This window comes from Anomaloglossus baeobatrachus, chromosome 3 (assembly GCF_048569485.1).
Source record: "Anomaloglossus baeobatrachus isolate aAnoBae1 chromosome 3, aAnoBae1.hap1, whole genome shotgun sequence".
Lineage (NCBI taxonomy): Eukaryota > Metazoa > Chordata > Amphibia > Anura > Aromobatidae > Anomaloglossus > Anomaloglossus baeobatrachus.
Window position 1 is genome coordinate 65,372,270 of NC_134355.1, and position 22,370 is coordinate 65,394,639.

General features: G+C 38.7%; 1 protein-coding gene across 14 annotated transcripts in view; it reads right to left on the reverse strand.

Moving 5' to 3' along the window:
- NRXN1 (neurexin 1) overlaps nucleotides 1-22,370 on the reverse strand; it is a 2,061,945-nt gene that overhangs the window by 145,389 nt on the left and 1,894,186 nt on the right. For 10 of the 14 annotated variants that reach the window (XM_075339225.1, XM_075339227.1, XM_075339226.1 and 7 more), the window contains 2 exons: nucleotides 16,857-16,946; nucleotides 15,294-15,607 (listed from right to left, as the gene is read on the reverse strand). In XM_075339225.1, coding sequence (XP_075195340.1) covers nucleotides 15,294-15,607; nucleotides 16,857-16,946 — 404 coding nt within the window. The remainder of the gene's footprint in view (nucleotides 1-15,293; nucleotides 15,608-16,856; nucleotides 16,947-22,370) is intronic. The other 4 variants (XM_075339229.1, XM_075339228.1, XM_075339232.1 and 1 more) reach the window with 1 other exon arrangement.

Consider the following 22,370-nt stretch of genomic DNA (forward strand, 5'->3'; position numbering starts at 1 on the left):
GACCCAAATTATCAAGCAGTAATCCTAAATTGTAAATCTTAATATGTTTAGCCTCCTTTTTTGACATCCAAATGTATTTAGAATACACTTAGAGTATATCCTTTGAATAAGTGTCACAAGTGTGTCATGGCCTGATGTGACCTCAGGGAAATCTGGGATTGGAAGGTCACAGCATTTAGTTGATTGCAGATCCTTTTTAGGGACCGCTCGTAATTTATCATGAGTAGGAACCTATTTATTTCCATCAATGCCTTTCCACTTTATAAACTGACTCATTACTCTCTCCTTTGCCGGCTGTAGTTCATTCTATGCTGACCTGTGAAGGAGCTGTTTCTGGAGAAAGCTGTGGTGATACAGTGGATGCAGTGGAATTCCTCTCTAGAGAAGAATTGGAGTTTTTGTTTAATCTGTCTCCCTTCTTTGTTTCCTTCGAATATGTGGTTTTTATACTAGCAGTAAGACTAGTACTGTCTTGCTTCATGTGCACTAGTCAGGGCTAGCTGATGATCAGCCAGGGTCTAGGCATGGTAAAAGGACCCATTTAGGCACATAAGGGAGTGTAGGGATCAGCCACAGATGACTTAGGTGGTGACCCCACTCCTCTCTCTCTATCATCAGGACCTTTCTTTACATCTTGCCTAGTTTACCCTCCTCTTGTGCTGCGTGGCAAGCGTTTCTTCCCTCTGACGTAAAAAAAGTCATGCATGCCTAAAATTAGAATAACTCTTTAATGTCTCTAAAAAAATACATTTTAATTTTGTTAGTCTTGATAGCTGAACAGCATGGAGTAATGATAGTGATAAATGTTTGATTTAAAAGGGTTTTATTACTGGGACCATCACTGACCATTAGACCGCCATTTCTTTGTGGCTGCGTTATATATCTTTACAGTAAGTACAGTAAAAAAACAACCTTGGTGGTCCCAACAGTGGGACCCAGATTATCTGGCAATTATCATAGTATCATCATAGTATCATAGTATCATAGTTTTTAAGGTTGAAGGGAGACTCTAAGTCCATCTAGTTCAACCCGTAGCCTAACATGTTGATCCAGAGGAAGGCAAAAAAAACCCCAATGTGGCAAACAGGTTCCAATGGGGAAAAATTTCCTTCCTGACTCCACATCCGGCAATCAGACTAGTTCCCTGGATCAATACCCTGTCATAAAATCTAATATACATAACTGGTAATATTAAATTTTTCAAGAAAGGCATCCAGGCTCTGCTTAAATGTTAGTAGTGAATCACTCATTATAACATCATGCGGCAGAGAGTTCCATAGTCTCACTGCTCGTACAGTAAAGAATCCTCGTCTGTGATTATGATTAAACCTTCTTTCCTCAAGACGTAGCGGATGCCCCCGTGTTCCAGTCGCAGGCCTAGGTGTAAAAAGATCTTTGGAAAGGTCTCTGTACTGTCCCCTCATATATTTATACATTGTGATTAGATCCCCCCTAAGCCTTCGTTTTTCCAAACTAAATAACCCCAAGTTTAATAACCTATCTTGGTATTGCAGCCCACCCATTCCTCTAATAATCTTGGTCGCTCTTCTCTGCACCCTCTCCAGTTCAGCTATGTCCTTCTTATATATCGGTGACCAGAATTGTACACAGTATTCTAAGTGCGGTCGCACTAGTGACTTGTACAGAGGTAGAACTATATTTTTTTCATGAACACTTATACCTCTTTTAATACATCCCATTATTTTATTATCCCTGGCAGCAGCTGCCTGACACTGTCCACTAAAGTGAAGTTTACCATCCACCCATACACCCAAGTCTTTTTCTGTGTCTGTTTTACCCAGTGTTCTACAATTAAGTACATAATCATAAATGTTATTTCCTCTACCCAAGTGCATGACCTTACATTTATCTACATTAAACTTCAATTGCCACTTCTCAGCCCAATCCTCCAATTTACATAAATCTCCCTGTAATATAAAATTATCCTCCTCTGTATTGATTACTCTGCAGAGTTTAGTATCATCTGCAAATATTAAAATTCTACTCCGCATGCCCCCAACAAGGTCATTTATAAATATGTTGAAAAGAAGCGGGCCCAATACTGACCCCTGTGGTACCCCACTATGAACTGAGACCCAGTCCGAGTACGTACCATTAATAACCACCCTTTGTTTCCTATCACTGAGCCAGTTTTTAACCCAGTTACACATATTTTCCCCTATCCCCATTATTCTCATTTTATGTACCAACCTTTTGTGTGGCACCGTATCAAAAGCTTTTGAAAAGTCCATATACACAACATCCACTGCATTTCCCTGGTCCAGGCTTGAACTTACCTCTTCATAGAAGCTGATCAAATTAGTTTGACAGGATCGATCCCTCATAAACCCATGTTGATACTCTGTCATAAGGTTATTTTTCTTGAGATACTCCAGTATAGCATCTCTCAAGAAACCCTCAAGGATTTTACCAACCGTAGAGGTTAAACTTACCGGCCTATAATTTCCCGGCTCAGTTTTTGTCCCCTTTTTGAATATTGGCACCACATTTGCTATGCGCCAGTCCTGCGGTACCGACCCTGTTATTAAGGAATCTGAGAAGATTAAAAATAATGGTCTATCTATCACAGAACTCAATTCCTGTAGTACTCTGGGGTGTATGCCATCCGGGCCCGGAGATTTGTCAACCTTAGTGATTTCGAGGCGGCGGCGTACTTCCTGCTGGGTTAAGCAGGTAATATTCAAGGGTGAATTTATGGTATCACTGGTCATGTCATCTGCCATGGCATTTTCTTGTATAAAAACCGTAGAAAAAAAGTCATTCAGCAGGTTGGCTTTACCCTCATCCCCTTCCACCATTTCACCAAGACTATTTTTAAGGGGGCCAACACTATCGCTTTTCAGTTTTTTACTGTTTATGTAGTTAAAGAATATTTTAGGATTATTTTTACTTTCTCTCGCAATGAGTCTCTCTGTCTCAAACTTAGCTAACTTAATTTGCTTTTTACATATTTTATTTAATTTTCTATAATTATATAATGCCTCATCACTACCTACCCTCTTTAATTCTTTTAAGGCTTTCTGTTTTTCTTTTATTGCTTCCCTTACAGCTCTATTTAGCCATAGGGGTTTCCTCCTATTTCTAGCATGTTTGTTCCCATAGGGTATATTTTCTGCACAAGCCCTATTCAGGATGCTCATAAAAGTCTCCCATTTGCTTTGTGTACTTTTATTACTTAGTACATCATCCCAGTTTATTGCACTAAGATCATCTCTCAACCGTTTAAAATTTGCTTTCCTGAAGTTTAGTGTCCTTGTAGCCCCTCTACTAGACATCTTACTAAAGAATACATGAAAACTTATTATTTTGTGATCACTATTCCCCAAGTAACCCCCAACTTGTATATTTGATATGCGGTCTGGCCTATTGGTTAGTACAAGGTCTAGTAGTGCTCCCCCTCTTGTGGGGTCCTGTACCATTTGTGAAAGGTAATTATCTTTCATTGTTATCAAAAATCTATTTCCTTTGCTGGAACTGCAAGTTTCTGTTCCCCAATTTATATCAGGATAGTTAAAGTCCCCCATAATAATTACCTCTCCGAGACTCGCTGCTTTATCAATTTGCTTTATGAGGAGATTCTCTACCTCTTCCATAATATTCGGCGTCTTATAACACACCCCTATCAGTATTTTATTATTCATTCTCCCCCCCCTTATCTCCACCCATAGGGACTCTACATTCTCAGTACCCTCACATATGTTGTCACGCAGGATGGGTTTTAAGGATGATTTTACATATAGACACACACCTCCCCCTCGCTTATTTGTACGGTCATTCCTGAATAGGCTATAACCCTGTAAATTAACAGCCCAGTCATAGCTCTCATCCAGCCATGTCTCTGATATCCCCACTATATCATAATTTTCTTTCAACAATATTAATTCTAATTCCTCCACCTTATTTGTGAGGCTTCGGGCATTAGTGTACATGCACGTTACGTATGACTCTGTACCTGTATTCCTGCTTACTGTATTAACTGTCCTAACCCTTCCCCCCGTACCACCCCCAATTTCATTACTTGTGCCCTGGTCACTATCTGCACTACATTCCCCTTCTATAAAGTGAATACCCTCGCCCCCCATTCCTAGTTTAAACACTCCTCCAACCTTCTAGCCATTTTCTGCCCCAGCAGAGCTGCACCTTCCCCATTAAGATGCAGCCCATCCCTAGCATAGAATCTGTAGCCAACTGAAAAGTCGGCCCAATTCTCCAGGAACCCAAACCCCTCTTTCCTACACCAATTCCTGAGCCACCTGTTAACCTCCCTGATCTCTCTTTGCCTCTCTGGTGTGGCTCGTGGCACAGGTAGTATTTCCGAAAATACCACCTTTGAGGTCCATGCTTTAAGCTTACAACCTAATTCCCTGAAATCATCTTTAAGGACCTTCCACCTACCTCTAACTTTGTCATTTGTGCCAATGTGTACAATGACCGCTGGGTCCTCCCCAGCCCCTCCCAGTAATCTATCAACCCGATCAGCGATGTGCCGAACTCGAGCGCCAGGAAGACAACACACTGTTCGGCGATCCCTGTCTTTGTGACAGATTGCCCTATCTGTCCCCCTAATAATTGAGTCCCCCACTACCAGTACCTGTCTTGCCTGCCCTGCACTCCTATTCCCCCCCTTACTGGAGCAGACACTCCTCTGGCATTCAGAGGTCATGCCTTGCTGCAGCAATGCTACCCCTGTAATGACATCCCCCTCATCTGCCAAGTTTGCAAACTTATCCTAAATTGTAAATCTTTAATCTTTATAGGTTTAATTTCCCTTTAAGGACATCCGGGTATATTCAAACATTCTGTATTATTTGGAAAATCTCAATGAAAACATTAGTGAGATTTTCTGCAGCCATAATAATTTTAATGCAAAGGCCATACAAGTAATTTCTTGACATATACTGTATGAGCTAATATAACCACTATGGTACTTAGTAAAGTGTATAAAAGTAATTTAACACTAATCAGTAACTTATCTGACATAATAAAAGTGATTTGGTGTCTATCCAGACAACCAATCACTGATTAGACATGGGACTAAACAAATGCATATTAGAGTTTCACCATTTTTTATTTGCCGATGTCCTGTAACATTTTGAAACAGATGTGAAGTATGGAAAACCAGAAGGAGAATTGTACTTCATACGTTAGATATTGGCTGTCACGATTCCTCTGTGCAGAGAGCCTTGCACATTACGAGATGCTCTGCTGCGCTTTCCTGGACTGTTGAGCTTGTAGTGACATGTTTCCTCTGTGCAGAGCGTCTTGCACATTAGGAGATGCTCTGCTGTGTTTTCCTGAGCTACTGGGCTGGCAGGTTTATTGACAGCGCAGGATTCCATGCTGGTTCTGGGAGGTGCTGATAACTCAGCTGTTCCATCTTCCTGGTAATTGCTCTGCTTCGCTTCTTTACTTAACATGCTCTCCCAGAAGCTTGCCAGTTGTACATTCTGGTTCTGTAGTTGTGCTGTTGGCCTGTGTTTCTGCATGTGTTCTGATCTTTGTTCTCTGCCCCCGGACTGTTATTTGACTCATCTCTGCCCGCTCCCTGTTCTTGTCATGACCTAGCTTTTGTTTTGACCTCAGACCGTTACATGACTATGTCTCTGTTTTCTCTCTGAATCAATTACGTGCCATCCTGGAGTTCTGACCCTCAAATTGTGACCTGTCTACACTTCTGTGTACTCCCTGTATCCGTAAATATCCTCCTGTTACCAGACACCGACTTGCCTGACTACTCTTCCATCTGTACTATCCATAAGTAGTGACTTCAATTATATTGGCTACACATGTGGAGCTTGCTACTTTAATATTGTGAAATTTCCCAAAAATATTGTAAATCCAACAGATAAGCATCCGTCATGTGTCCTTACAATATGGTGTGCTTCATCCTGGTATTAATCTATTCAGCTCTTGTTACCAAATGTGATGTAATGCAATAATAATGTTAGTAATTACAATTAGAATCATTATTTATCTTATTATATATTTTTTTTCCAGTTACCCAAAGCCCAATGGAGACAAGTGATGATCTTATGTGGAATAATTAGCATACTAAGTTACTCTATAAGTTTTCTGAGTGTTTTTTTGTTTCAAATAAATAAAGAAATGTATAATAAAAAGTAACAATAAATGTGGGAAATTATATACTGCATTACAAAAATTATAAAAAGAAATAGCTACTTGAAAGGCATAGCAGCAGAATTCCTATTACTTTTTATTCTTTGTAATATAGCCTTTTATTTCCCATCATTAACATAGCAATAAATGTTTTTAGCAAAAATTATTCAGGGGACCTACCTTATATTTTATTCCACTTGCTATAAAGAAAAAGCGATTTGGCTGAATAAAATATACGAATGAATATAACCAATTAAATGTTGTGAAAGAATGCAGGCAAAAGATGAGAGCAATTATTATTATTGCGCTTGTACAATGGGTTTTTCGAAATAGTTTCATCTTTATGGCCACTGTACTCCTGTATTTTTTTCCTTTTGAAATGCAGATATTTAATGAGATCCGAAATATTTACTGTACATTGTTGTAGATGAATTGACTATTAAGAAACATTCAATTGGTTGAAAGCAAAAAAATAGGAATTGGGCTTATTCCATAGCAATGTATGCAGTCACAATAAATGGTAAAGAAGGAAAATGTAAGATAGGGAATTGGAAAAATGTATCAGCTGTGAATATTTACATGAAAAGGAAAAGTAAAAGGAGGAAGATATGCATTGAAGTTATACATATTTATAAACAGCTGGACGAGTATAGACTTCATTAGTGCAAAGTATGGAGAGATGCAAAGATTCGTAAATGGATGGCAAGCGAAGACTCATTGGCTCCTTTAGTACAATGCAGAGCAAACTGGGAAATATTGAGGATCTGTTCATTCTGAATTGTGAAAGAGGTCATCCCATCAGAATAATCCTTATCTATGGGACCAACTAATGTCTATAAATATGAGTGTAACACTAGTCCTGCACTCAAGAATCCAATTAATGGACCAAGCTGCGCTCCTCACTTTTGGTTATTTCAGACTGTCCAGATTTTATTTTGTTGGTCATTCATTTAAGTGGCCTCTTGTATTACTATAGACAAATTAAGCCACCATAATCAACATCCTAAATGATAATCAGATGTTTTTTTAAGTGTCTAAAGCTATGTGCTCACACTGCGTAAAATTCGTAGAATTTGCCACGATTTTTTTCCCGGAAATTACGTATATCTCTCAAAAATCCGCAGTACAACGAGTCCCCAGCCATTTCTATGGCATTTTGGAATTGCTTTGCCCATGCTGCTTTTTTTTCCGCAGCGGAAACAGTGCGGATTTCCCTGCGGAAAAATCAGCATGTCAATTATTCCTGTGGATTTTTCCACACGATCCCATACTTACCTGCCTAGATTGAAGATACCGGAGTAACTTTCTCTGGTGCAGAGGAGCGCAGTGAAGCCAGGAGCGGGCAGCAGGAGGTGAGCGGGGCCTCCAAGAGCTCGGGTCATGTGACAGCCGGAGTTAGTTCAGGCCCGCCCACCTTCTCCTGCAAAGTGCAGATAGACATGGCCGTAGAGTGAAGTGCTGGAGGTAAGTATGAACTGCCCGATCACTCCAGCACTTGTCCTTTATTGAGGATGCAGTGCCGAAGCCATGGTACTGTATCCTCAATACAGAATGACTGCAGCATATCCACAGGACATTCCACGATACAACCACAGTATTAAAACAGACAAAGTTGTGCTGCGGTTTTCTGGGAGCTCCCGCGGAATGTCCTGCGGTTATATCCGCAGGACACTTTCCCCGTGGGCACATAAGCCTAAGAGTTAAAACCTCTCAGGTAGCTCCAGAACCTATAAAACATCTCCATAATGGGAGGTCTTGTAGGCTTCGTGGAATGAAACAGTTAATACCTACCAAAAGTAGGACAAACAGTGAAACAGTGTGAGTTCCAAAAGTTCATGGATGTTTAGAATGAAGTATAAGTATAAGTCTGTTAGATGGACCCGTTGGAGTTCAGTTTGGTGGATTCAGCCACACTTTGGATAAGGTGTGGTTCGGGACCTGGACTTGACCTGAACCCCATTGGAAGTCACTTACTATTGACTGTGTGGGACCTTTAAGACTTATTAAAGTCCAATAACTTTAAAATAAATAAATAAATTCACTGGCTTAAGTGGACAACTGGTAAAAATTTAACTTTTATTAATTCTTAGGGGAAAATAGTAAACTACAAACCTGAAGCCCATTGGAAGTCAATGACTGAGCAGTTTGGCTCTTTGCCCACATACAGACAGTCATAAACAGGCCACTTCTGGGGAAGAGAGAGTGGGTGTGGTTTTTTTTCTTTCTTTCTTTTTTTTGCACATTACATCCCATAATGCGATTTTTACAGTGACAGTGAGAGTTTTGCCAATATTGCAACCGGCTCACACTGGGCTGAGCACTGAGCGTACCCATGCACAGAGATGCTCTCCCAAGTGGTTTGCATACGTAAAGCACCCAAACTCCAAACTTGAACAATGATTTTTTGGTAAAGTCCGTGTTCAGTAGAAACACCAAACTTTACGCTGGGGCCAAACGAGCATATAGCATGCAATGTGAGTGCTTCAGATGCGATATGCTAATGACCTTTGGCTCCTTCTCTGTTGCGAGCATAAGCCAACTGTCATTATTTTGTGATCCAATCCTACGATCGGATTACAGCTGCAGAGGAGAGGGAGGGACTAATCTCCCCATCTTCTCCATTATCAGCTGATGCGCTTATCAGACTGCACCCTGGTGTCATCCGGGTGCAGTGCGATGTTTCAATCGCACCCATAGACTTGTATTGGTGCGCGTGAATTTGGATCTGATTACACTCGCAGTATCCTGTGACTGTTTTCTCCATCTAATTAGGGCTGAGGAAAAAAATCGCAGACCAGCCCCATAAAGTAACACGAATCCGAGTGGAATGCAATTTTTTATCTCATTCCACTCGGTCTGTTTTACTCACTTTGTGTCCTTACCCTTATTGTTCAGGTCTGCTCATCTTTAGTAATCTGTCTGGAACAAAATTAAAAAATAACTAGTGTAGAAAAATTGTTAAATATAGTTAATGCTAGCAATAATGCAAAGGTGTCCAGCATATAGCACATCACAACTTTCCATGTATGGTGCTGTGTAGTCACATATTAGACATGTGCCCAGCTAGATCCATACTGAAACATTGGCAATGCTAAAAATCTATGGCAGTGAGATCCAATAAGTGACCCTTATGTAACTTATGTATGACTTTTTGAGAGGAACAGATTTATACGACAGTGTCGTGTTCACCATGTCGAGTGGTCTCTATAAGCATAAATAAAAAATTCTCTGATTTTGTTAAAGTTTTATGTCAGAAAGCTAGTGTAAAACACTTTGATAAGGCAAACATTTTTTTCTTACTTTTGGCATTTTTATGCCTTTATAGGGCAGCTACAACAAAATGGGTGAATTTGGGGGAAGACACTGGGTGAAATGGATGATGGTTATGTCCACTCATCAAATTCTTCAAAAGTTGTGACATTTTTTTATATCAGAAAAGTTACTCTGGTGTCTGAATGGACTAACATTTCTGGTGAGGTGCATATCACTTATAAAATTCACTAAAATCATCAAGTGGCTCATATTCTTAAAGGCAATCTGTCACCAGATTTGGCGACTATAAGCCACAGCCACCACCACTGAGCTCTTATAAACAGCATTTTAGAATGCTCTATATAAGATCCCAGGCTGCTGTGTAGAACATAAAAATTAGTATAATAATACTCACCAAAGGGGCAGTTCTGTCCGATGGGTGTCGCTGGTCTCCAGTCCAAAGCCTCCTCTCTGCGGTGATTGCCGTCCTCCTTCTTCTAAGACCCATGTGCATGATGTGTCCTACGTCGTCTACACTGACCAGCATTAAGGTCCTGCGCAAGCACACTTTGATCTGCCCAGCTCAGGTTAGATCAACGTATTGTAGTGATTGTAGTGTGCGTGCACAGGCGATCTTTAACCTCTCCTCGTGACTACACATTACAGTACTTTGATCTGCCTTCTGCAGGGCAGATCAAGATGCACCTGCGCAGGACCGCAATGCCGATCTGTGTGGATGATGTAGGACATGTCATCCATACTGGGCTGAGCAGAAGGAGGACGGCAATCGTAGTAGAGAGGAGGCGCCGGACTGGAGAGCAGCAACACCCATTTGACTGGACTGCCCCTTTAGTGAGTATTATAAAATTGTTTTTTATGTTCTACAGAGTGGCCTTGGCTCTTCTATACATCGTTCTTGAATACTGTGTATAAGAGCTCACTGGTGGTGGCCGCAGCTTATAGGGGCCAAATATTGTGACAGGTTCTCTCTAATGATCTTAATGCATCTTATTCCTACATTGCCTTTATTAAGACTGACATAGTAAACACCAATCTTAGTGAATTGGGCTATAAGGTATACTGTGTTTTCTTCTCTGTAGTTTGTTTAGTCATAGATCTGTTTTTTAAAGATGTTTTGATTTGATTTTCTACTACGTCAACATTGTTTTTAAGCCTAATAAAATATTAGCTAAAAATGCCGGGCCCCGCATTTTGTGTACAAAATTGCTATTTATTTTGGTGCTTACTGCTTGACTGGACTCAGACCTTATCTGACTTGCACCTTATGGTATAATTAAGGGTCCCATCATGATGTGTTTATTCCACAACCCCGTGGAACTTAATAAACCAAGTAAAATACAATGCAAAGCCATTTTATTAATTTAACTCTAAAAAGCAAGATGTCATACTAACAAAAAAAAAAAAGATGTCTAACTTAATTCAATTGACTGGGTGTAGTATTTTAGAAGAAGAAACATACTGTATATAGGTCACCTGGTGCGGTGAAACCTCCTGACTTCAAAGTGAAATTGGTTGTAAGTGACTGTATTGTGCTTTTTTAGACGCTCGGCTTTATTATGTTTAGGTTGGAGGGCAAAAACCAAGGCTGTCGTGAGAATATTTTGATGAATCTTCTTCAAAGTCACTGCTTCAGTATAAACAGAAACACATCCTTCACCCACATTTTGCCCTCCAGAATTACCAACCATGCTTATTCTCTGCAGTTTAGAGTGAAGCCAATTTAATTCTGCTTGGCCAAAAATGTGTTTCTATTGTTCCAAAACATTCAATCACCCCAGGGTTTATTTCAATAGCTATTTAAGTGGCTCGCTGAAAGCTTGGTTTGATTGAGGAAAACAAAACACCATGGTAGGTTTCCATTTTTTTGGTAGTAAAGCAGTCATTCCATACAAATCATTTATAGAAACAGTATGTAACAAATGATAGTTAAGCAACTGCGGAATGAATTCGAGGATCTGCCCTTTTATCTGAGCTTGTGGAACTGGGTCACTAATTAATTCGAGGCACAGAGTAAAAGATGCTATCCAAGCATATACAGAACACATTGCGTGTTTCCAGGAACAAATGTTTAGCAGAGCTAATGACCGTAAATATGCCCTTCGATAAAAATACAAAGACCATAATGATGGATCCTCTCTTTCCTAGACTAGCCAACTCTCGATAAACACGAAAGAACTTAAGTCACACAAACATGTGATTTCACATTCCTAAATCTCATAACATACAAATATAAAAGACATTTCATCATGCTAAAACAAAAAAATAGTAAGTGCATAATTAAAAGCAAAAAGTACAAAAGATAAGTAGTCCAAAAACTTACCAACTTTTCTGCATTTGATTCCGTTAGTTAACTCAATTTAGAAACTGGAGGATACTGATATCATAACATGCTACACACAATTATACTTATTCACAAAAGATCCATATTATATAGAAATATACAAATGCAAAGATGTACAATAGATCATAAATCAAGAGTAAATTATTCTAGACTAGTAGATAATGGTGGGCTATAGTATCAATCACAGGTGACTTTAGTTAAAAAAAACCCCAAAATGCACTGCATCATCTGTTCAGTTTAATGATAGATCATTGATAATTACAAAATTATAAACTTATCTCTGTAATATCCATGTTCCATACAATATATGTTATGGCTTATTTTATGCCATTTCTGCTATCCTTTATGGTTGTTGTTTATTACACTATTTTTTTTTTTTTTGGACACCTCGAATTAGGCTATGTGCTCACAGTGCGTTTTTCGCGGCGTTTTTGCGCGTTTTTCAGGTGCGTTTTTGGCCTCAAAACTGCATGACTTTGCTTCCACAGCAAAGTCTATGAGTTTTCATTTTTGCTGTCCGCACACAACTTTTTTTTTAAGCTGCGTTTTTTAGCTTAAAATAGACATGTCAATTCTTTCCTGCATTTTTCTGCGTTTTCCCCCCATGCAATGCATTGGAAAAACGCAAAAAAACGCAGAGATCAAAAACGCAGCAAAATGCAGCCAAAAACGCACCAAATTGCGGTAAAAACACATGCGCTTTTTGCCGTGTTTTTCTGCCACGGGTGCGTTTTTGTGCGTTTTTAGCGGCCAAAAACGCACAAAAACGCAGCGTCATAAAAACGCAGAGTGTGCACATAGCATTACTGTGCATTTACAACTTCTTCCCCATCGTATGAGTAGACCCCTTCATTGGGTTCCTATTTCTAGTGCTAAGCTATGTGTAATGGTAATACAGCACTCTAGGTCGTAATAGGAGGTGCTCGGATAGGGTCCAACCCCATAGTAGCAAAGAAGTAGGAATCCGGCACTCAAAGTATCAATGGTATTTTAGCTTTATTTAGAGAATTACATTGGTGTCTGTGTGGGATATTTCGGTCACTCGACCTTTTTCAAATGTACACAAGTGATAGATGGCCACGTGGGTAGTGTAGTAGCAGCTCTATGAGGGTTGTGGTGCAGGAGTGCACCATAGCGAGGAGTGTCACAACCCTTAGAGAACTGCTACTACTCTACTCACATGGCCATTTATTACTTGTGTATATTTGAGAAAGGTCGAGTAATTGAAACGTTACTCTTATGTATATAGATAACACATAATTCTCAAAACAAAGCTAAAATACCAATGCTACTTTGAATGCCGGTTTCCTACTTTTTAGTTATGCCACCCAGGAAAAGAGTCATGGAATTTTTACAACCCCCTTTTTGCTAATAATGTAGTTTATATACAGAGGACTGTATTGAAGAAAAGGAGGTGAAACCAACCAGTTGCTTTGGGAGCCTTTAGACATGAGGTTCATGGCATCTTTGTGGGCTGCACCGATGACAACTACATATCTGCCCTGACAGCAGTCAGGTTGGTAATTACAGTTTCACCAAGCAAAACCACAGATTCACAGGATTCTGGCCCAGTCGCCATGTTGGTAGTCCATGACCATCAGATCATAGGTCTTAGAACCTCATTCCTGCATCATGCAACAATCATGACGTTGTGCCTGGCCCTTTAATTAGAAGAGGCCTTAAATTTCTCCATCAAGGAAGAGCTTTGATGGTTACAAGATACTAACATGGCTATAACTAGGGTCCTGCAAATCTTTTTGTTCAACTCTAATTGTTCCTATATTACTTTTTCTAAATATAAATATAAATATAAATATATATATATATATATATATATATATATATATATATATATATATATAAAATGCCAGCTGGGGCAACGAAAATGCCAGTAGGGGAAAAAAGAAAAAGAGGATATAAAAGCTTTTGTGGTAGCCTTTACTCTGCACCTATATTTATTGTGAATTGTCATAAATAGTGGCCTAAACAAATACAAAGTTTATGTCTTTCACTAGGTGTTTGCTACATCATCTGAGAGCAGAGTGATATAGCGGCAGAGACTCTGATTTCAGTAATATGTCACTTTATGGGCTGCTTGCTGCAGTTCTGTATAACTTCTCCATCACCACTGTTAACGGCTCTGTGTACACCGTGCATAGGCAGAAAGCTGCCAATCAGTGTTGGGGCTGGGTTATTCAGAGCTCATGAATATAAAGGACTACATGGCAACACAGTTACTAGTTCTCTATCTAAAATCACGATAAAACGTGATTTTATAAAAAATACAATAAGCAGCACAGTCATTTGAGACATCACTGGAATCAAGGTCTCTATCGCTATGGTATGCTTTTTTAGCTTAGGTGGCAAAAACCTGATAACAGAGTCCCCTTAAAATGAACCTGTCAGGTACATTATGCACCCAGAACCCCAAGCATTTCTGGGTACATTTTGATAACCCCTGAACAGCAGTCCCAGCCTATAGTAGCATAGATAAAGGGATTCAATCATGCGCATTATGAAGCCGGGTGTCCTGGCTTCAAACTCATGTAGAGTGCATGACCAAAAGTCTGGGATCATGCACACTGAGCCGAATTCAAGGATTCAGACACAATGGCCGGAGAAAGGTGTGTGCTACCATGCTCTGATGCTGCACATTCATTAGCATGTTAGCACGCCCACAGGGGCATGCTTACATGCTAAGGGGGCCAACTAGCCAAGGAAACTAAAGCCCTTGCGACTAGTCACTGGCCTCATCAGCATATCATATGGGATCTTTACAAATACTCTTCTAAAAGATCCCTTTATCTATGCTACTAGATACAGGGACAGTAAGGCATGGATTAGCAATATGCACCTAGAATTGCTCATAGTTCTGGGTGCATATTGCACCTGACAGGTTACCCTTAAGCAGTTGCTCAATATTGGTGCAGACTGAGAGGAGAAAAAAACGGGGTTTCTCTGCTCTTCTGTAGAATTCATACGAAAGGACTGAGACACATAAACCAGGATTTGATGCGGTTTAATCTGCGCATTACAAAGCATTCCAACTTCTTCATCAGGATACAATTGTATCCTGATGAAGAAGTTGGAATACCTCGAAACCAGTTGATTAAACTGCATCAAATCCTGGTTCATGTGTCTTGGTCCTTTCATATGAATTCTACAGAAGAGCAGAAACAATTACCCCTCTTGGTCTACATTTGGCTTCACAGTCCATGAATTCTTCCGCAGATATCATTTTCAAATCATTTCCTTGTTGTGTTTGCCACAACCTCACAAGGTGACCAGACATTCTGCATTTATCCAAATTAGCCAGAATCCAATTAAGACCCTATTGCACTTTTAAACTCCTCAGCTCCTCATTATTAGTGTGAGCAGTAATATTTTGTGTAACATAACTAGAATTTGAAGAAAAATATCTATATATGTATCTATTTAGTTACTATGCACTTTTAGTCCTTTACAAATTTAATTTTGTATTTTTTCATGGTCTTAAAAAATGTTGATGTAATAAAAATAAAAGAAATGTGGGACTACTAACCTGACCAACCGGCTCCCTTGTAGGTGTTTTTATCCTTTTAGTACTGGCCAATGTGGTTGTGGTCTCCATAATAGAAGTGGACATTTCTGACTGCATGGCTGTGGCAGTTGACTCTGTAGTCATTGATGAAGGCACATCACCAACAAGCCTGACATTTCCCTCAATCACGATATTGGCATCATTTTCAGCCGCCATATTCAGAACCTTTAAGCCATTATAGTAGAGGCCACTAAGTTGGCCTTGAAAAGGATGTCCCCGGTCCTTCCCACCGATTTTAATTGTTGCCTGGCTATTGAAGATTGTGAGCTGCCGTCCTGCAAAAAGAATATTACATACATACAAAAATGTTGACATTGAGTTCTTTATTTTTGGAAAAGATGACTAACATTTTTTTGTTGTTGTTATGAATGATGAAGGCAATAAATTATAAGATAGGAAATTAGCTCATAATTCATTGCTTTACATGAGGTGACTATGAAATGTACGCCTAATAGATATTTATCCGCTTGGATGAAGTTTGATGCTAAAGGCCAATCAAAGGTTTGTGTTTTTTAATTTAAAAAAACATTGTATCCTATGATTTTATTTTTTAATTTAAAATATTTTTTATATTTAAATATTTATTATGATCTTTTTTTTAACGATCTATTGCAAAGAGTAAAAAAAATAAATAAAATCGGAAGAAGGAAAACAAGATATTTCGCCACAAAACGCAATTAGCGTTCCATTCAGAATGTTTACCACTATAATATTGAATTTTGTTTGCTTCGCCACAAGTTAAGAAATGAAATGCATCATTATGCATCCCAGGCAATGTATGAAATAGCTCTGATTGGCATTTAGCAAGACTAACAATTAAAATAGAGTCTTTTTTTGATGTAAAAGCGACTTCAGTAATGATACACATACCGATGGTGAAATTATGGCACAATTTTATTAAAACAAAGAGATCCTTAAAACATTGGCAGCATTATGAAATCACAAATACAATTTCGAGCAGATTGTTCTCTGCGTATGATTAGCATGCACACAATTTTAAGTTCTGGTTTTAATTATGGTTTGCTCAAAAAAATTCCTTGAAAGGATGCAAATGTTAAAGGGACTTCACTTTGATTGGCAATTCATTTTGCCCACTAGTTAGAATTCCTGTAGTTTAAACCAAGATATTTTGTTCACGGCAGTAAGAAAGGTAAGAAATCTGCACATATTTTTAGTTAATAATTTAGAAGTGGGAACAGGAAAAAAATATTCTATGAATAATTTAGAATGTTTGGTTAAAGTTAATCTATGAGTGTCTTCATAGATCGAGTTAGTAGATTATATTTACAGTCCCTTTAACCTTAAGTTAACAGGGTACGATTATTAAACATTTGAGCTCTAAACAGGTCAGAAAATTATTATACATCGTATGCAAGATACCACTATCTAGAGTTTACTGTTTTAAATGTTTTTAATTTAGTTTTACTGAAAATTTATTTTTAAGGTTTATTAGAGTTACAATGAAACACTACTTGGTTATGTTCAAATTATTTTTATTTGAAGTTTTAATCAATGTTTTTTTACCTTTGTCGAGTAGCCAATCATCAACTACTCGACCAAGTCGATATGGAATTCGCTGTCTAGCAATCGCCAGGCGTTCGTTATCATTGTTTCCTTTAAAGTTTAAAGAGACATTTCATTGGTTAAAATCTGTAAGGTCAAAGGTTAAAAGTTAATACTTAAAGCTTGAGCTATACAGTTGCCACATGACTTTTTGAAATTTGGATTTTTTAAAAAATTGTACCTAGAACATATCATGGTTCAGTCATTCATTTATTTTATTTTAGCAAACAAAATTATTCCTACGTTAATTGAAAATTAGAAATCTGCACTTGATCTAGGTTATTAAAATTATGTTATAGACAATTCCCCAAAAAAAACATATTTAAGCAGCAAAGTATGGCTTTACATGAAAGAAATCCGTTTTTTTGGTCTTTGTTATTAGCTAGTTAAACATATTCATGTGTAACATATTTAATTTAGCAGGATACATCCAACCTCTAAATCCAGGTTAATCATTTAAAATCTCTACGAATCAGAATACCAATGTGGATGTTATTACCAATGCATCCATGTTAAGAAAAAAAAATGACAAAAAAATAAAAAATCATTTTCTTCGCTCAAGAAAAAAATTTTGATCCACAAGATTCAAAAAATCACATGGTACAAATGCGTTGCAATCGATCTAGCGGTAAAAGAGTATAATATTTTAATCGTAATTGAGTCAGCATGGAAAAAGGATTGACAAAAGTTATTTCAGCCATATTTAAGTATTGATCGAACTCGAGCCGGTTTCATACTAATTAAGTTTTCATTACAGGTGTACGAGTTATTCTTCAGATTGTCATCTGAAATACTAAAATGCTTCAACTGAGAATTTAGAAGTCATTTCCATAAACATTAGCAAAGATAAATGTAAGGAGGAAAACACGAAATTTCCAATAAATCTTACAAAAAAACATTCAAATTTGCATTTCTTCATTTGTTCAAGGGCATTTGGGTGTCACAACAGCCTAATTCATCTCCTCAATGACATTTTCACAGTTTGTTTTTACTCTCGGCAGAATATATCCCTACAGTACATCTCCTTTGTAATTTAAATCTTAAAATAATGAGGTTATAAGTTATTTTTCATGCCAATATGGGGGTGCTTAGGCAGAATATTAAGAAGTACAAGTCACACCAAGACCCTAAAGTCACAAGGGACCAAGCAACCTCATACAGGGTTACTAGTATTTTATATAGCATATGATAATTGGTTGGTCTTGTTATATATTTTCCATCAGGGCCCAGAAACTTTAAAGGAAACCTGTCAGGTTCAATATGCACCCAGAACCATGAGCAGTTCTGGGGGCATATTGCTAATCCCTGCCTAACTGTCCCTGTATCTAGTAGCATAGATAAGGAGATCTTTAGAATAAATAATTCTAAAGATTCTTTATGATATGCTAATGAGCGCGGGGACTAGTCGCAAGGGCATTAGTTCCTGTTCTCATTTTGCCCTCTTAGCATGTTAACACTCCATTAGGGGCTTGCTAACATGTTATTCAATGCCAGCATCATCACACGCAAAGCTGTCGCCACTGATCAGAATGCCCGGCACTTCCGGTCATGCGCACTACGCATCCCGGCTTCAGAGAGGTCTAGTGTGCATGACTGGAAGTGTCGGGGACTTCTGACCATGTGCACTGAGCCTAAAGCTGGAGTCATCAGCGGTGCAACAGACACAGGTACATGTGTCACACTGATTACATTGGCATTGAATAACATGTTAGCACACCCTTGTGGGAGTGCTAACATGCTAAGAGGGAAGAATGAGCGCAGGAACTAACACCCTTGTGACTAGTCCTTGTGCTCATTAGCATGTCATAAAGGATTTTTAGAAATATTTTTTTAAAGATACCTTTATCTAATGTACTAGATTCTGGGACAGTTAGGCAGGGATTAGAAATATGCAAGAATTGCCAGTGGGGAAGGAGGGGGCAGGGGAAAATGGGATCCAGCGCCAGCAAAAAATAGAGTTGTTTGTATAAAACTCAAAAATTTATTAGAACATTGAAATCAAAGCGGAAAAGTGGAAATAAACAAAGGGAAAAACATTAGTTACATCCTGTTTTTCCCAAACAACTCTATTTTTTGCTGGTGCTGGATCCCATCTTCCTTTGCCCCCTCCTTCCCCACTCGCAATTCTTGGATTCCAGAACTGGCTGACCTGGAGGGTCCGTGCACCGCTCATCCACTATGGGACATTTATCCTGGTAAGCTGAAAACACTTTATTTTTATTAGAAATATGCACCCAGATCTGCTTGTGATTTTGTGTGCAGATTGGACCTGCCAGTTTCCCTTTAAGGTGTGCCCTTGCTGTAGTCAAAAATAAAAGCTGACCATTTAAGTAACTTTCATAAAATGTATCTACTTTGTTTTCTCCATTTGACAAGTAATTGGTGTGACAGAGAATTCGTAATGTCAGATTGGTATATATATATATATATATATATATATATAATTGGTGTAAACTTGAAACTATCCACTCATAGCTTCTAAATTCTGAAATAATGCAACGACTGAGTCAAGGCACTATTCCGGAAAGTCCATCTTAAGACTTGAAAGACAAAGGAGGTAACATTAGTGGTGAAGGGCATTACTTTTCTTACATACTTTATAGTTTATTCTCTTTTAATTAAATCCTTGCATGGAGGAGAACTTTGAAACAGTTCTGAAAGAGGTATGCCCAACCTGCTCCTCATACTGGGAGGTTACAGAATTGGCCTTTGTGCTGCCAATCATGATGTGAGATGCAATTCTTACAATGTAGCTTGGAAAAAAAAAAGAAAAAAAACTCACAAGCATCATTCAATTAAGTAAAAATTTTATAAGACATTTCTAGAAAAACAAAAACGTGTCTTATTTAAAAAACCCATATTTTAACTATGCAAGCCGCAGAGAAAACTACAAAACAGTGCTTTTAATAAAGGTCAAACACTCATTCAAGGTTATTAATCCTGGAAAATTATATAAAGTGCATGATTGTTTTAGAGCTTGGGGAATCGATCTTTGAAAGTTGTAAAGTCTTTAGAAGTATGCATAATATAGAAGAATCATTTATAAATTGGAAACCTGTTCTTTAAATGAATGTCCACCACTGAAGGTTAGAAGCAGGTAATGACCATGATGTCAATAATGATACGTTCATGGTGGAAGTAATCAAGAAGGCATGGATTATGCATGCAATATATATAATGTAATCTGAGGCAGGAACGAAAGCAAACTAGGGGAGGCCAAGTGATGGGCATCAAAACATGGCGGCACTAAAGAGAACCTGTCATTGACCCAAGAACTATTTGCCTGAAGATAACGGGTTAATCTGCAGGATAATAAGTGTTTAGAGATAAGCGAACCCGAGGTTCAGTTTTCGAACCAAACAGGGTTGAAGGCTCAGAGTTCGATTGCTTTACGTGCGAGCTTAACTTGCACAAGCAACGCTGTTCTCAGATACACTCGGTGCTCAGCCCTGTGTGAGCCGCTTGCAGTGTTTGGACGTCTCGCACTGGGGGTAACAACAGCATGATCAGATGTAGTGTGCACCAAAAAAAATTGAAAAAGCTCATCCAACCTCCCCTGGAAGTTATCTGCTTATGGCTGGCTGCATGTGGACGGAGACTCCTTGGTCCAGGTTCAGACCAGTGGAAGTTTGGTTTGTTTGCTGCCAGCAAACTGAACCTCCAAAGGTTTGTTTATCTCTTATAGTGTTGCAATGCTGTCTGGTCTCCTTACTGAATGCAAGACTACCGAGAAAAGATGAACTTTACTCCTTCTTAGAGCCACCAAATTTCAGTCATAGGGGTGTTCTTGGAATGGCTACAGTTGCACTTTGATTGACAGCTCATTCTGTAGTGCTTCTATGCAAAGCAATGTGTCAGTCAAAGTGCGGAGGTACGCTTATAGCTAAAGCTCCTATTGCTGTAAGAAATGACTGTATCTGCACTAGACACACCCCAATGACTGAGAATGTGAATTTTTTCTCAGTAGCCTCACTTTAAGTAAGGCAACCAGATAGAAATGTAACACTAATAAAGGTGTGGTCCAGGCTTAGCAGTCTGTGACCACAGATATGCAAATTCTCACAGTGTGAAGTGTACGGTGCTGTCAGGATTCTCCAGTGCTGATGACCACCATTATGCAATTTTCATACATGCGGTTATGGGCCAACTTGATGTGTACAGCATCACTTAATACAAGTAAATTGAGTATGGCCAAACAAGTCTACTCACAATGAGTTGGAACTATGCAAATTGCATACTTGTGCTTTTGTGCCGGCCTGCTCTCGGCATCAACACTAGAGAGTCCTGACAATGTACAGCCTGCGCTCTGTGAGGATTCACAAGTCTGCAGTCACATAAAGTAATTTCAGACTTGCGCTCTATAGCCTGGACAGTCATATTTATTAGTAGTTTAAGCCAACATCTACAGATCAATAGCTGATGGGACATTACAGGTTTCTTTTACCTAATTTTCATGAGGTGTAAATTACAAAACTGCTTATAACTGCATCGTGCCATGTTTCTAAATTCTTGTAAGCCCCTTTAAAGCACAATGCTTTGGCTTCTTGTATCGATCAGGAAAGAAGGAGAGCTCTGGAACTTATACTATATGTGTATAAATAACCAGTATGCAATTAACTCTTGTGCTCCCTCTTCTGGTGGCTGAAGGATGTCAGAACATTATAATTATGACAGACAGTGTTTTGATGGCTATGTTGAAATAGCTATAGGGTTTTAAAAAAATCAATCATGGGGTTTTAAAAAGTTTACAGTCATTTTTATTGCTGCACTTGACTATATTATATTTGATCTTTTCTAAAATTAGTTTTGACCAAAAATGTAAAATTCAGAATATTTGTAATTCCAAAGTTACAGCAATTAACATAGTTTATTAATTATAACAATAGCTATTTTAGTTGTCACCATTGAGACATTCAGAAATTATTTCTAAAACTATCAATCTGTCAGAAACAACATAATAACAGTTGCTTATTCAATTATTACTTTTTTGTGCTTTGCTTATGTGGTTATAATAGAAGCAATGTCATAAGTGCCAGATCCATAGTACAACAAATTTCAGAGTCAAAGACAGATACCAGTGTCTTATCATAGAGTATAATATGGTTTCTGTCATTTTGATGGCAAGAGTAGCTTTACATGTAGTTCTGACAGAGAAAATGACAGAAGCTAAAATTGTATATGTGAACAGTGCCTTAGGGTACGTGCCCACGAGCACCACCCACTTCATCTTGGATGCGGCGGGTCCTGACCTGCGGGGCTGCAAGTCTCCTCTGTAGGAGCCTGCAGCTGCTTGTGTCCATGATCCGGGTTTGGGCAGTTGCAGTCTCTCTCTTCTGTTCTCCCTGCAGAGGATGCTTGGAACTCCACAGCAAACACGTGACATGCTGTAGCTTGGTAAGCCGCACCACAGGTTAGTTTTTGCTGTGGGCTGTATACTTAAAGTGGGCACAGGATTTCTAGAAATCCCATCCACTG